Here is a 16,738-nt window from a genome sequence, read left to right on the forward strand (position 1 = left end):
AGTGTAGCACAAAATTTAGGGAAATAACAAGTTCTATATAGATCTATTAAAGTTAGTTTGAGATACATCACTGTCATTTACTACTAAAAATTAGGAGAGAACTACAAAAAATTTTGAAAAGTGGTGTTCAATAAATATTTATTAAATTCAACTGGATTGGGGTGCTTGGGTGGCTCAGTCAGTTAAGGTCTGCCTTCAACTCCGGTTATGATTCCACAGTCATGGAATCAAGTCCCACACTGAGTCCCACATCCGGCTCCCTGCAGGGAGTCTGCTTCTCCCTCTCCCTCTGCCCCTTCCACCACTCGTTCTCTCCCTCTCTCAAATAAAATCTTTTAAAAAATGCAAATGGATCATATCAGAATCCCCTTATTTGTCAACTCATAATTTAAACAGTTACATTTTCCAGAATGAGAAGAGGGGCTTATATAAAAAGGTTGCAAATTTTTATGAAAATCTAGAAGAAAATCAGTATCTCATTGAATAAGGAAGTCCCAAAGAAATATTTATTGTATCATGTCACAAAACTGTTCTTTAAAGCCTTCTCTGCACCACTCTAGGAAATTTCCTTTTTCCATGTCGATCATAAATTTCATAGTCCACTTAATCTAAGCAATGAAGTTTAAGACAATTCAGATGTTTTAAACTTAGTGGTTTAAGCCATTCTCCTATACATGAGGCACAATGAAGCATTAAGACAAAAATAACAATTCACAAAATTTCAAAACAGTATCTACTCTCATAAAGAAGTGCTACTTTGTAGATCTGAAACAGACTTTTACCATTTCAGATGTCATTAGATAATTTCAAATACAACTCATTTATTCAAATATGACTCTTTAACAATTCTCCTCACTGTGTTTTGCTAGCCTTCACTTCAAAAGCAGTGTCCTCTGAGTAATTATAATCAATTACTAAATACAGCATAGAGTTAAATCACTTACGAATTAATTCAGTTATATAACTGTTCTTTACAATAAGCCAAATTTTGTATTTTCGTTACCAGCAATGATCAGTATTTACACTGGAGGACACGTTTATGGTTATAATAGTGCACATCCTCGAGGAGGTACCAGGAGAGTTCCACCATCGACCAAATTTACTAGGGATTATTTACCAGGGAGTTGCACAAAGACAAACAAAAATTAAATAGATTACAGAGAGTAACATTCATGTTGACCTTCAAAAATATGTCACTAAGTACTCTTCCTAAATAAAACTCTTTTCAGTACTTACCACACTATGTTTTAACTCACACAAGTGGAAATCTGAGTAAATTAACCTATTTGTCATTAAAATTTTACTTTAAAATATAGGGCTCTCTTAATGGTTGTAAACAGCTATGAGAGAAATTGAGAGGCTAAAATCAAGTTCATTCTCTTGTATCAAATTTTAATTACTTCAAACTTGGAGATTTGCTACCACAGCAGAGACGGTTCTATTTGCTTTTCAGCTAAAGCACTGTGTGAGATCAATATTACCTCATTTACAAACTGAGAAACAGAGCTTAGTTATCATCTCATGAAATATTATATAATATGTGACGATGTTAGCCAAATCCTTAATGATTCAGTTAGTAGGTTACTTATGCTCTGTAGTTTTTTCTATCAAAGCTCCCAACAAGCTGCTTTCAGCCGGTTAAAGAACTGTCATCATCCCCCCGGGGCAGTGGATTAAGGACTGCACCAGTCACGCCACCTGCTCTCTGCTGGTAGCTCTGGCTCAGCTCACGAAGTTCCCTGAAATTCTTAGAGGACTTGGGGTCCAAGTTTCAGGAAACAAGTCAAGCGTAACATCTGGTAATCCTGAAAGAAAAAGCTATAAAATCCCAGGAAAACACTATCTGTACACCCAATTCTCACTTCACCGTACCTTAGAAACACACCAAGTAGAGCTACCTTCCAAGCAGTGAATTCACCTGAGCGGCACATCTGCCTCTGTTCTCCTTCCGGAGGGCAGAGAGGCCTCCAGGATTCCATCACCATCAGAGCCATTACCCAAGACCGTGGGACTCTGGGTAGCAGATTTTTGCCACTATTTTTCTCTACATTTACAGGCATAAATAAAAGCCTGAATGGTCCTTTTTTGGCGGGGGGACCTCAAGAATCTCTAGCAACAGTTATCTAAAAAGGATTTTAAATTGAGGGTTAAAATTGGCCTAGAAATATCAATTAACTGAATACTTTTCCCATAAAAGTATACCTAGCATAATAGAGAAACATCAAAAAACATACATGTCAAAATTATATGTACATATACTTTATAGAGATATAAATACTATATAGAGATAAATCTATATATACAGAAAGAGGCATTAGTCACCTAAGTCTTGGCTATTTCTAGGATATATTCTAAACTTCCTCTTCAGAAGGTACATGATAAAACCAATATGTAGATATATAATGTCAATAGCAAAAACGAATATGAAATAAAAACAGCTATTATTATCTAGATATGTTTTCTTAGGTGGACCCTCTAAAATACAGTGCTATTCAGAACTCCTTTAAAAAGTCATTAAATCTCTGAATCACAACTGTTATATTTATATTAACTCATTCATTCATACTACGTGACCTGCATTTCCAACACTATCCTTAAGTACCCAAATATCGAAAGATGAAATGAATTCCAAATTCACCATAACTATACCGTTACAGTGAGAGCAGAAAATTGGCATTTATACTTTTGTGCAATATTGTGTCAATTAACTGTCTTCTGGTGAAAATAATCATGAGCTGTAAGTATCACAGAGTGGCTGAAAATATTTTCTTAGCATAAAACACAGACAAGACTAGCAAATAACAGAGTCTTTAAAAACAGTTTTACACCATGACTTTTAGCCATTATCTTTAAAGGCCTGATTCTAATTTCATACCTCCATTGCTTGAAAGCAAAGAGATTTCTTTGCTCAAAATTTATACCATTTTTCCTCTTCCGATGTGAACATATTTAAGCTCCCATAGGAACAAGTTTAAGTTTCTTGATCTCTAAATGTGGTTAAGTCAAGCACTATTAGACCCACCAGCCTCTGACAGTTAGGACAGGGCTCAGGTAACTACATGGCTGACTCCTGAAGTAACTGCTTCTGAATTTATTGTACTCAAATAACATTGTTTTTGTCTTTTAGAGATTTTAGAAAACTACGATTTTATAGAATGAATCACAAACTGCTCTGCTAAGTGAAATGTAAATAAAAACTAATATTCAGCAATGGAGATTAAAGATTTTAATATTTTTTATTTAAAATCAAAAGCAAAATTGGATATTTTACATTAAATTTACTATCCTAATATATCCTTGAAAGTTCACTTGTCCTTTGATTTCTCAAAAAAAGGGCCTATTTTGTTACTATAACCATAAATTCTACTATTATAACCCATATACTACTTTTTTATACATTCACTATTAATAAGATAGTCTAATGGGGCACCTAGATGATTCAGTCAGTTAAGCGTTAAGACTCTTGGTCTGGTCTCAGGTCATGATCTCAGGGTTGTGAGCATGCGTTCCATGCTCTCAGTAGGGAGTCTACTTAAGATTCTCTCCCTCTCGCTCTGGCCCCCCCATGCATGCTCACCTGCCTGTGCTCTCTCTCAAATAAAATAAATAAGATTTTAAAGAAATTTTTTCAAATAGAGAAAAGTTATGATGAAGTATTTTGCCAAAGATTTTATTAAACAATTTTTTTAATTTTATTTATTTATTTGACAGAGATCACAAGCAGGCAGAGAGGCAGGCAGAGAGAGGGAGAAGCAGGCCCCCTGCTGAGCAGAGAGCCCCATGTGGGGCTCAATCCCAAGACCCTGGGATCATGACCTAAGCTGAAGGCAGAGGCTTTAAGTCACTGAGCCACCCAGGCGCCCCTTTATTAAACAATTTATCCATGCTTACTATTTTTTTTCTAGTACATTGACCTGTTCACCTGAAAAATAAACATCCATGCATACAATACAGTACATTAAGCTATAAAAATAGGTGGTTCATTTTGCTAATTGACATGTCAAATTAAAAATGAAATATTCACAATTACCATGTGTGAAACAAGTTCATACATTACAGGCAGCAAACAGACAATAAATTAAATGTTGGTAAATGTTGGTAAAAAGTAAAATAACACAAACAAGATCCCAACGCTAAGAAGTTCAGAGCTAGGATCTGAATTCAAGACTGCTATTGCCTTGGACATAAAAGATATGCAACAAACAGTGGTTGAATCATTTCTTGAAAGGCTCCTAAATCTACCTTCTAAACTCTTAAAAGGAAACTGTTGTGGCCTTTGAGAAAAGAAAGTTTGTTTGTACACCATAAATGTAATTTTAGTCCCTCGAGTGTTATTTCCGAGAAGGAAGCCAAATTCTGCAAATATATTTGGTAACTTCTCATAAAGGCAAAATTGAGCTGAACTTAAAATATAACTGGTCCTAACTATAAATATAAACCAAAAGAAAAACATATTAATTTGCTGATTGTATTTTTCTGAAAGAATGACTCAGCTTTAACCATAACAAAATCTCACCCAATACAATCAAAGATTAACATTTGATTAAAGCTATGATTCAAATGCAAAAGTAGTCTTTGTTTTACATTAAATAGATACTTCACTGTAACACGTGTATACTAGATATAAACATTACTATTTTACCCCATAATCTCAAGTGAATCAACTGAGTAAGAAACTCCATGACCTTTCTATTTCTAAAAACCTATTAACCTAACTTCATCTCTTCAATGCTCACAGTAAACTTGTAATTATGGAAAGAAAAGTTTCTTTACTTTGCAAGTGGAATAACTGAAATCACAGGGAAAACACTTTGCCAAGGGTGATTCATGAAGTCAGTCTCAGAGGGCAGCCTGATACGATATCAAACTCCTCAACCCAGGGGAAAGAAATCCGTATTAGCGCACTGTACCGTCCAGCCTCCGAACTCACAAGAGCAAACCGACCTCCCCGGAGAGGAGGGAATGAAAGAAAGAAGAAGGGACAGAAGGACGGACGGGGACACAAGTTTAACACATAGAAGGAGGGTCTGAGTTGCAGATAAGGCTCGGAGTTCCTGCCTAATCTGGACGCAGCAGGGCCTTCGGAACTGGGCAAATACTGTGTGGAACAGTGAGATCACCCCAAGTTCTCCTCTCGCAGCGGAAAGGGCAAGACCTACTCATGGGGGCCACTTGTGACGGACACGTTTTCCAGTTTAAGTGCATGACCCGAACCTGTGTCACCCGAGAACGCCTAACTGGAGTGTTCAACGCAGGTGGAAAAGCATCCGCTCCACGCCCCAGTCCCGCATTCTTACCGCCGCGAAAACAAGGAAGGTCAAGGTCAGGGGACTGAAGGGCAGCAGGCCGAGCCCAGGCTGAGGAGACCGACGGCAACAAAACGCGAACTTCAACACGAGGAACCCGCACAGGCGGCGTCAGGCCGGGCCACCGCACTGCACGCGGGCGGAGGGTCAGACCCCCAGCGCCCCTGGCACCACCTCCTGCCCCTGGGCTCGGTTTGTTCCGTTTGCCCAGAGGGCTGAGCCGAGTCACCCGCACAAGAAAACCCGGTTCAAGCCCGCGCACCAGCAGCTCCTTCCCCGCCACCCCGCACGCTCCCCGTCTCCCCCATGCCCGCTGCGGCGCCGGGCCCGCTCGGGAGGCCGGCCGGGCCCCTCTCCTGTCCGCGTCGGTCGTGAGGACTCGAACACGCTCCGGCACGGCTCAAGGAGGCCCTCGGTCCCGCGGCGGGGGCACCTCGGCCGCGCGCGCTCGCAGCAGGGCTGGGAGGCGCCGGCCCGACGCCGGGTTTTCCGGCCGGGCTGCGGGCTCGTGCGGGGGAAGAGACACGGCCGGCGGGGAAGGGGCGATCCGCGAGTCCGGACCTCCCCACCCCGCACACTCCCTGCCGTCCGCGCCTCCTTCATCGCCGCGCACGCGCTCGGTGTCGCCGCCGGAGGTCGGCGCGGCGGTGTCCCCGCGCTCGGAAGCCAGCGGGACACCCACAACCAGAACTTTCTCTCGCGCGCGGACGCGGCGTCTGCCCGCAGCAGCGGGCCCGGAGGGGACGCACGCAGGGCTCCGGGGGACGGCGCTGCGGTCCACCGACCTGCACACCGCGGGCGCACGGAGTGCCCGAAAGTAGAGCGAGTCCCGCCGGGAACACTGCGGGGACGCTGGAGGAGCACCGCGCGGGCGTCCCGCACGCTAAGCGCGCCCGCAAGTCCCACAGCCGCGTCGTCCCTGCTCCACCCGCACCGCGTCCGGCTTCCTGCGCGGGACCCGCCACGTCGTCCACGCGCTCCGGGACAGCCGGCCCCGAGCCCCCTCCCCGCACACGGGAACCGGCACCGGCCTCTGGGACCACAGGCACCCCCGGCCGCCCCGGGTTCTGCTCCCGGCGCCGAGGCGGCCCGCGGGGAGTGGACCCGGCGGGGAGTGGACACGGCGGTGAGCCCGGCGGCTGACCGAGAGCCCGGGTCCCCTCGCCCCGCCGCGCCCCTGACTCGGCGTCCCCACGGGGAACCGCTGGACCCACGCAGCGGGGGCTCTCGGCGCGGGCGCCGCCCCAGACTGGGCCCCCGGCCCCGGCTTTGAGGACCCCCGAGGCGGCCGAGGAGCGCCGCCCTCCCCGCCCCCACGCCCACTCCGCCCGGCGCCAACAAAGGGGGGTCGCGCCGCGCCAAGTTTCGCTCCAGGGTCGTGTCGCTGGGACCCGGCGACGACTTGGGGGTCACTCCCGTCGCGCCCGCGCCCCCTCGGCGGCGCCGGTTCCCCGCTCCCCGCCCCTCCCCCCCGGCCGGACACGCGCCCCAAGTTACCACAAAGGGCCGGGGAGGGGGTCCCGGAGCCGCGCGCCGGCCCGTCCCGCCTTCGCCGGGCTCCGCGTTCTCCAGCCAGCCGCGGCACCGCCGTCAACAGGTCTTCGCCGCCTCCGGGCGGGAGGACGACCCCGCGCTCGCGCCGCCCTTCCCCTGCAACCTGCCCGCCGGCGCCCCGCGCCCCCCTGCCCGGCGCCCTTCCCGCGCGCCCCAGCCGGAGTGGGCTCCCGCCGGCCGAGGCCCGGCACCGCGCGGCCGCTCCTTACCTCCCGCGCCGCCGCAGTCGGCCGCGCTGCTCGTCCTCCGGGCCCGCCGGCTCCGCCCCCGCACGGAAAGTTGCAGGACGTCGGCGCGGACTCCGCACCCCCGGCCGCTGCCCGCCCGCCCCCCGCGCAGCCCGCCCCGCTGCCTCCCGCGCGGCCGGAGCGCTCACTGGCGCGGCGGGGCTGCCTGCGCGGGCCTCGGGCGGGGCCGGCGGGACGCGGGGCGCCCCCTGTCGGCCGGCGGGAGTGCTGGTGGCAGCGCGGGATCCCCGCCAGCGGGACCGGCTGCGGGTGCTGACAGCCTTCCGCGTGCGGGCGGGTGCGGGCGGAGGGGCCGAGGGGCCGAGGGGGACGCGGGAGAACCGGCCCGGAGAGCGGAAGCCTTTCCCGACCGGCGCCGGGACGGAAGCGAAACCACGCCCCCCCCACGCCTCTCCCCCCACCTTCCCTGGACACCACCCCCCCCCGCCCCAGCGAGGCTGCGCCCTCCCGGTGCGCTCCGGTCCCGCCCCGCCGTGAGACACGCGACCCGCCGCCACCGGCACATGCCCATCGGAGCCCAGAACTGCGCGCGGGGCGTGTGGGAGACACGGCCAGCGGCCTCCCCGCGCGGGCGGACCGGGAAGGCGCGACCCTAAAGCGCGGGGGCCTCGACGTGTGTCCGAGACGGCCGGGACGGAGGCTGCGAGGGTTCTGTTCGGGGCTGAGCATAGACGGTCAAGGCACAGCGCCTTGTGAGGCCGGCGGAGCGGAAGGCCGCCGTGCGGTGCGGGGCCTGCAGTCGGACAAACAGATCCTCCCAGACCCCGACGCCCCGCTCCGCGCCCGCGACGCCCCGCAGGATCACAGCTGCCGAAGGCGCTCGTGCGGTCAGACGGACAGAGGCGCGGCCGCAGCGGCGGGAGCAGAGCAGGGTCAGCGCAGAGAAGGCGCCCGGTTCTTCCCACCGCACTTCACCGTCCGGAGAACAAGGCGGTACCGGGACCCCCTCCCACTTGCTGGCTGAAGCAGTTTTCTTCCCGCGGACGCCTTTCCCGCCGGAGAAGACGCGGCCTGCGGTTTCCGGAGCAGACGCTAACCTGAGCGAGCGGACGCTAACCTGAGGGAACACGCGGCCCTGGTCGACTCTCACGGTAAATGCGACGTGACCGCAGTCCTGGACCCCAGCGGACCCACCTCAGACCCCGTGAGTGAGGAGAGCCGGAGCCACTACCGGACTGAGGCTTCTTTGGACGTGGTCAGGGCGGCCCGTCCGGTCTTCCCGGTTACCGCAACGGCCCGGCGCGCGGTGAGATCATTGAGTAACAACAGTCCGAGGACCGTGTTAACTGCTTTTTCTGTAAATAACCTTAAGTCGACTTCAGTTATTCCTGAGGAGCGGTCAGCAAGCGATGCGCGCCGTGGACAGTGACGACCGGGGCAGTCCGTCCGCGCCGGGCCGCGAGGCGGCGGCTTCCCTCACGGTGTCACTCACGTCCGCGCTCTGCTCGCGCCGCGGGGCTCTGCGCTCTGACCGAGAACCCCGGGTCCCCGAGAACGTCGCAGACCCCCGGAGCGTGCGGCCCGCGTCGTGAGGAGCGCGAGACCCGCGTCGACCTGTCGCAGCTCAGCGGGACGGGTGCGGGCCGCGTGCGGGCCGCGAGACCGATCGGGCTTCGGAGATCACGCGCCGTCCGCGCTTCCCCACGAGGTAAGAAGAATTCCCGCAACCGGCGCTTCTTGCTCGCCTGCTTCCGGCCTTGCAGAGCGGTTCTTCCGGGCGCTTCCTCCGTCGACGCCGAGACCCGCGCGCCCTCCACGCGCCCCCAGGTTCTCCGAGGTAAGACTGTTCTCCCTCCGAGCGGGATGCGCTGCGCTCGCTTCCTCCTCCGTTAACCACTGAAGTCGTTTCTGGAGGACGTCGGACGGCCGCGTCTGTGCGCCTTTCCACGGGGCTTGAAGCTGCGCGAAAAGAAACGCTAGATGCCGTGACGCGCGTCCGTCATGGCCGACGAAGGGGGCCTGAATCCCCTCCGCGCTCCTCCCGTCGCGGCACGCGGTGCTGAACGTGGCTCGTTTTTATATTTTCTCCCCGTGTTGAAATTCGCCGAACTGGCTACGGCTGTGTCGTTCGTAACCGGACGTGACACGAGCTGTTCCATGAGGCGGCTCGGAGGTGCAGACACGCAAGGACGCCGAGAACCAAGTTGTCAGAAACGCTGCAACCGGACAGGACGAGGCGCGCGGCCAGGTCGGCTACGGAAGAGCGAGCCACGGAGGCTTCGCAGGCCCGGCGGGCGCGGGCGCTAGGGGCGCCTAACCCCACCGCCGGAAGTACTCGGATTTCTAGGTGAAAACCACATTCATCACTGTGTGTAGAGATTCGGCTCCTTTAAAATATTTTCTAGATTAATTTTCTGGCTCAAGCCAGTTTGAAGTTTCTCTTACTCGAACTGAAAGAACCTTGACAAGGAAAAAAAAACTACATGGTTTTTTTAATGGTGAGAATAACAATTTCACTGTTGATTATTATGAAAATCCACAAAAACAGGGTGCCTGGGTGACACCGTCGTTAAGCACCCAAGTCTTGGTTTTTGCTCAGGTCGTGATCTCAGGTTCCTAAGGTGGAGTCTGCTTCAGATTCTCTTCCCCTCCCCCTGCATAACCCCCATTCGTGCCCTTCTCTCTAAGATAAATAAGTAAATCTTTTTTATACACAGAGACATGCTGGGTTTTTAGCTCTGTATTACCACAAACCCGTATTTTAGAGCATTAGACAAAATGTTTTTTAAAGAAAGGAAAAAGCAAGATGTAATTCAAAATCTCAGTTGTGTGAATTGAAATTGAAAAGGGAGCATATTTCTTTTTATTATGTGAAACAGTGGCCAAATCTTATTCACTGAGTTCCTAGGGGATCTGGGTTCCAAAATTAATGTGTTACATTACTTTTGCATCATCCTTTTATGTCTTATTCTGATTAAGAATATGAAACTCATTGCAAAAAAAATAAAAAATAAAACAAAACAAAACAAAAAAACCTGTGAATAAGGCCAGTACAAAAAAGAAATAAATACCACCTGCATTTTTACCACCAGGAGTGCCCATTGCTAACCTTTACACTGTATCCTCCAAGGATTATTGAGGACCCTGAGAGACTCTCCAATAAATAACATCCCTTCTCAACGTCTGGGCTGGGAAGAAATTGAGAAATAAAACAAAAATTCAAAATGGAAGCTAAAATATTGCCTGTATTATTGACAGAGGCTTGGTTTGAGTTGGTAGATCTAAAAATGAACAATCAAAATAGTAGTTTCAGTCACATTGTTCCTGGTCTCCCTACTTAGGAGATATTTTTGAAAAAGGAGTTGTTTCTGAGATCTATGAGAGAGAGAGAAAAAAAGATAGATTAAAAGAGAGATATGGAGGCAAAGGCAGAAAGAGAGAGAGAGAGAGACAGAGAGATAAGGGTGTATCTAAAACCAGCACACCCAGAAATTCCTTCCAAGTTCATTCCTAAATGTATTTATCAAATACCTTGCAACACCACTCCAAGAGCAAATGAGTAAAGACCCAGAAAAAAATATTTTAGCAAAGAAATCAAGAGCTGAGAAAAGGCGTTACTCAGTCTCTATAGCCACTTCTTTCTTTTTCTCACAGGAAAGTAAATGGTACATATTTACTACTTAGTAATAATTTAATAATATATCATAGTCTTACCCCCCCACCTGTGTTTATTAGTATATTTTTTGCCATTATAAGCAAACTGTGGCCAACTGGACATATATTTATGTTAGACCCGGGTTAGGAATCTTTGGGTAAAACACAGAAGTGTAATACTATATTCTCTTTTTATTCTGTCATATTGCATTTCATTTTGACGTATCCCATTAGGGATCGTCTTCTCTTAAGGTGATGGTCCCTGTCAGGCCTCTCCTCTGTAACCTTCATCTCTTTCCCTTTGTAATTAGCAGGTATTTTCTGAAGAGGTACTTTGAAACTATGTAAATATTTCATTCCTCATCAAGCTTTCAGTTCATTCATTTACTTATATTAGTATAGATTATAGTTTGCTATTTTATTCAAATGATTATGATCTATTATTTTCATGATTTATTTTGAGATTCAGATTGTATCAGATTTGGCTAAAGTGAGTCCTTTCGAGCTGACGTCTGTGTCCCATGGCCCTGTCTCCAGCATCCAGGAGCACTTCCTCACTATAGGACACAAAAAGGTATTAAGGTCTCACTTCGCGTGTTCCTGGCCCCAGCTCTGGAAGGAGCCTCTGCTCTGAAGAAGCCCGCCCCTTTCCCTGAGGATGGTATTTACAGTCTGACCTCCAGGCGCTGTGTCATTGCCATTGGGCTTTTTGCTTTCCTGAGTCCTTTTCAGTCGCCAAAACCTGGGAATACGTGTGTGCATTTACAGATTTTATTCCCTCTCCCGCTGTATCTTTCATTTTGAAAATCTTGAGCTCGTACCTCTAATTCCAAATTTCGTATTTGTAAGTCCCTTCTCCTCCAGTGAAAATCTAGTTCTACTCCCATTATCCTAATGTATTTTCTTATTTAGCCAGTGTCCTTGTCTGTAACGGATTTCCTATGGCTGTCACCGTCCCTCCCCTGTGTGGCCGGGCCACGTCTCCGCAGGAATATCTTTACCATCTTGCTCGGGGCAACGATTCAGGACAGACTCGCATCGGCACACGCCCAGGGCTGCAGCACATGGCCAGGCTGCCTTCTGTGTGACTCCTGCGTCTCTCTTGGGCTCCAACTGGTTAACACGAGGCTGTTCCTCCACGAGGCCACCCTTTTCACCACACTTGGGCTTCCTGAGCCTGCTGGGGCCACTGCAGTCCCCCCATCCCAGTCCCAGTGCAGATGTTTACCCCACTTGGCCACTCGTAACAGATGAAATTTGCATTGCCCAACTAATTCTGGAAGGTTAACGGGCATGCACACTCTTAGGAGCGGTGTGTGAGGGAGTACCACTTCTCCTCTGTGCAGCACTCAGGTTTTCTTTCTCACCTGTGTTACCTGGTTAGTGAGGGAGCGGGTATAGATGGCTGCGTGAGGCGTGCTTCTCCGTGTCCTGGACAACGTCCAGCAAGAGCCCACAGTCCCCTCTCGATTTTGTTTCATGATGTGCTTTTATCTCCATTTTCTCCATTCGCAAACCCAATACCAGCATTCATTCTAATGTATCTTAAAGTGGACCTTTGAAAATTTTATATGTATTCTTACAAAATTCTTAATGTTTATGCTTTTTAATGTACGCAAGTGTTGCTGTGTAAACTACTCCACCTTGGTTGTTACTTTTTTCTCCAAACACCTTTAAGTTTTCAACTTAAGTTTCAACTTAAAGTTCACCTTTAAGTTGTCAACACCTTTAAGTGAAAATTTAGCTCAATTATTCTTTGAATTCTTGTTTTATTGTTTAACTTTCATATCAATAAAGCTGAATATGTTTCCATACAGTTAGTAAGCATCTGTATTTTCTTTTACAAACTGGCTATTTGAATATTTTATTCATTTTTCTCTTTTTCCAATGGATTTATTTTCTTTTTCTTACAGGTTTTTAAGCATTCTTTATTATATGTATTAATCTCTAGCAAAAAGTAAGGTGTTTCCTTAAACTTAATTTAAATAATTAAATCAGGGGCACCTGGGTGGCTCAGTGGGTTAAGCCTCTGCCTTCAGCTCAGGTCATGATCTCAGGGTCCTGGGATAGAGTCTCACATCAGGCTCTCTGCTTAGCGGGAAGCCTGCTTCCCCCTGCCCCCTGCCTGCCTCTCTGCCTACTTGTGATCTCTCTCTCTGTCAAATAAATAAAAATCTTTAAATCAACCGATCAATCATTTTGTTGATTCATTTGGACTATATACAATTTCTTTAAATGTAGTCTTTTGTGATTTCTGGGTTTTTTTGGTAATGCCTATAAAGACCTTCCACCCAAACTAATCATCTGTATTTTCTTCTAGTGTTTTGCTTTATGTTTTCCTCTTTTTTTTTTTTTTTTGCCCCCAATTTAGTTTGGTGTGAAATCTAAGATAAGTCTTTTTGTTCTTCCCTGCCCCACCCCAGGATAATTACCTAGGTGTCTAACACTGTTTAATGAATGAATCATTCTTTCTCCCAAGATTTTAGAAGTAATCCTTATCATATATTAATTAAAATATGGAACAGTATCTGTTCGTGAAGAACTTCCAGGAGTCATCAAACAGTATGCAAATGCAGTAAAAGCCCAAAAAAGGCGCAGTGCAGAGTGAGAGTCAGCCGCTTTCCTCTGCCAGCCAAGCCAGTGCAGCCCACAAGCCTAGAGAAAGGAGCATCTTCTCTACCTACAGAGACATCCTCAGGTTCTGACCGAGCACATACAGCTTCCTCGGAAGCAGCAGAGGGTTTCTCTAATTGACACAAAGACCCCATGTAGGCTAGCGGCAACCCTTTCCCTTTTATCTTTTGCTATATTTGTGCAATACATCAGTATTAATTACCTCAGCCCGTAATTGTTCAAATGTCTGTTTAGGCAAGTTCTTCATTATTTTCCCTTTAAAAATTTTATCAGTATCTTCTCAAGTTTATTTTTCCACTTGAACTTTGGAAACATTCTGTTAAATTTCCTCATCACATCTTTTTCTTCCCTACTTTTGACTGTGACACTTTTCTGTTAGAAGCACTTTAAATATATATATCCATTTACTTGAATCACTTCTTTATCCATATTTCTTCTTCTGATCCTGAAATAGAATATGCACTTCCAACTTGAAAAGACTCCTGCACCCATTCATGTTATATCTTTACCCTCCAACCCATTACACTGCCCCTGTTAGTTTCCTGGTTACTGCTAAGAGTGAAAGAATCATTATTCCACAAAACCACAGAATACAAATAACACTTAGAATGCAACAGCCCTGCTTTCCAGTAGAAATGAGGGAAAACGCAGACTTCAATGCAGGTCAGGTTTCCACTTCCAGTTCCATTTCTAAGCACTGTAGACGGTAATGAGTGTTAGGTGAAAGCCCGTCGTGACCAAGAGAGCAGACCTTGGACGTGTTTTATGGAAAGGTCTAGCCTAATGACCAGGAGTGGTCTCCTGAGATGTGTTCTCCCGCCCCAGTGTTTGCAGGCCTGGAACGTTTGCTCAAAGCAGTTTTATTGCACGAAAAACTGCTGAGTTCAGAAAATATTTTGCCCGCTTGAAGACTCACATACTTAAAATACAAAAATAGAACAAACAGAATTTTGTTGCAGATAGAAGAATGTTTTTATTTTTCTCAATAAGACTGGAAACAAATGATACATTCTAGGTTGTCTAAAAAATATTTTCTGGCAAAAGAGATCTTTGTTTGAAAATTATGACTTGCTATCTTTCACTAGAATATTATCTTAAGTTCCCCTCAAAATCCTATATCAGAATTTGCCCAGACCTAATGACAGAGCCTGACAGAAAAGCAAAGCAAAGCAAGGCACCTATATGCTTGGGTCTGACATAACGTGATTTGGGAAAATGTCATCGTGCTTTAAAATGCAAAGGAGGGGGGCGCATGGGTGGCTCAGTGGATTAAGCCTCTACCTTCAGCTCAGGTCATGATCTCAGGGTCCTGGGATCGAGCCCCGCATCGGGCTCTCTGCTCAGCAGGGAGTCTTCTTTGCTCTCTCTCTGCCTGCCTGTCTGCCTACTTGTGATCTCTGTCAAATAAATAAATAAAATAAATGCAAAGGGGACATTGGCTCCTATCACAATCTAACAACAAAAGACTTTCTCTCACTGACTCTCTTTTTCATTACACGGGTAAAATAATTCTAGCAGTGACTCTTCTGTAAAAGACAATCTATGGCAGGAATTGCTAGAAAAGAGACTTGTCATGTTGGCTCTGTGTCAACAGTCTCTATCCCAAGAACCTGAGAATACACACAGATGAATTACTATCAGTGCAGCAGAAATCGGCTGGTTTGCCAAGGGTATGACTGCACAAGCCCATTGTTCAATTAAAAAACGAAACCCTCTAGAAGCCATTTCAAAATTACACAAATCTTTCACATACACTGATAGTGCAGGTAAGGCTCATCCATTTTCCACATAGAAATAAATTGTTAAGGACTTAAATGAACACCGCTATCAATACAATGTTTGTTTGAAAATCTACACAGTGTACAAGTGAAGAATGTAACAAAGTAATTAATGAAACTAAATTGTTTTCATTAAAAATTGTTTGTTCTGTGTCATGAGTTTGGGGGGAGAATTAATGAAGGGTAAGTGAATGATTCCATAGATCTTAACATTTAGAGAAAGCTGTCATGGCTTAAATTTTTATTTACTGAATTAAGTTTCAGATATTTTTTATAAATGTAAGTTTTGGGCTGTTGATTTTTGAAGGCAGCATCATAGCTTAAAACTGCCTAGAGTTTTAAGACATGGATTTGGAGTCTTAAAATCATGGGTTCAAATTTGTGCTCTGCCACTTACTGGTTGTGGAATCCTGGGCAAGTAACTTCTCCTCCTTTAATAAAAGTTTCCTCATTTCTGAAACAGAGTTGTTGATATTACTAGTTAGTAAATTAGTTATTTAGCATAGTGTCGCAAATAACTTTAAAACAAATAATGGTTGTCCAAGTAAACGGGTAAAACTGTTCAAACTTTTGACATATTAATGAGGGCTTGTCTTAAAAGTGAATCAATGTGCGCCAAAATAAAAGGAAAACAATAGTTTTGGCTAAAAATCAAACTTGAAGTGTGGATTTCTCTTTGGAGAAGTAAAATATATTTCTGGCATTTTTGGTCAAGAGAAGAAAGGATTTTATTTATGTATTTATAAATGTTTTTACTTATATATAATTGAGATACAACATTATATTAGTTTCAGGTGTACAATACAATGATATGTACAAATATGACATATGATATATGATAAGTGATCACTGAGATAAGTCTCATTAACATCCACCACCACATGTAGTTATAAGTTCTCTTACTTGTGATGGCACAACTTTCAAGTTCTACGCTCTTAGGAACTTTCACTTATACAATACAGTGTTATTAACTATAGTCAATAATGCTGCACATCATATTCTAAGTACTTATTTATTTTATAACTGGAAGTTTATATTTTTTTCCTCCTAAGGATTTTTTTTTTTATTTATTTGTGAGAGACTGAGTGTGCATGAGAGAGAGAACACAAGCAGAGTGGGGGTAAAGGGGAAAGTGGAGAAGGGAAGAGGGAGAGGGAGAAGCAGACTCCCCTTGAGCAGGGTCCCATCCTAGGACCCCAGGATCATGACACCAGCCGAAAGCAGACACCTAACTGACTGAGCCACCCAGGTGCCCTTATAACTGGAAGTTTAAACCAGAAGTTAAAAGGTACCAACTTCCAACAAATATTGTGAAAATGTCTATGCTACCTAAAGCAATCTACATGTTTAATACAATCCTTATCAAAATACCACCAATGTTTTCCCAAGAAATGGAAGAAATAATCCTAAAATTTATATGGAACCAGAAAAGACCCTGAATAGCCAGAGGAATGTTGAAAAAGAAAGCCAAAGTTGGTGGCATCACAATTCCGGACTTCAAGCTCTATTACAAAGCTGTCATCATCAAGACAGTGTGGCACTGGCACAAAAACAGACACATAGATCAGTGGAACCGAATAGAGAGCCCAGAAATAGACCCTCAACTCTATGGTCAACTAATCTT

At 46.4% G+C, this 16,738-nt stretch overlaps 1 protein-coding gene across 1 annotated transcript; it reads left to right on the plus strand.

Moving 5' to 3' along the window:
- Positions 1 to 5,161: 5,161 nt before the first annotated feature.
- Positions 5,162 to 7,704, plus strand: LOC116869214 (basic proline-rich protein-like). Its single transcript, XM_032860268.1, has 3 exons — positions 5,162 to 5,322; positions 5,412 to 6,536; positions 6,591 to 7,704. Exons 1-3 carry the CDS (start codon positions 5,162 to 5,164, stop codon positions 7,702 to 7,704), a joined length of 2,400 nt encoding a protein of 799 aa, XP_032716159.1.
- Positions 7,705 to 16,738: the final 9,034 nt, after the last annotated feature.

Source organism: Lontra canadensis, unplaced genomic scaffold (assembly GCF_010015895.1).
Source record: "Lontra canadensis isolate GAN:19392208 unplaced genomic scaffold, GSC_riverotter_1.0 scaffold18, whole genome shotgun sequence".
Classification (NCBI taxonomy): domain Eukaryota; kingdom Metazoa; phylum Chordata; class Mammalia; order Carnivora; family Mustelidae; genus Lontra; species Lontra canadensis.

What these genes read in the sequence shown, in the direction of transcription:
- LOC116869214 (XM_032860268.1), top strand. Translation starts at nt 5,162, where the DNA reads ATGGGGGCCACTTGTGACGGACACGTTTTCCAGTTTAAGTGCATGACC. An exon ending in CGAAAACAAGGAAGGTCAAG is followed by an intron (nt 5,323 to 5,411) that starts GTCAGGGGACTG and finishes GAACCCGCACAG; the next exon opens with GCGGCGTCAGGCCGGGCCAC. An exon ending in CCACGCAGCGGGGGCTCTCG is followed by an intron (nt 6,537 to 6,590) that starts GCGCGGGCGCCG and finishes AGGACCCCCGAG; the next exon opens with GCGGCCGAGGAGCGCCGCCC.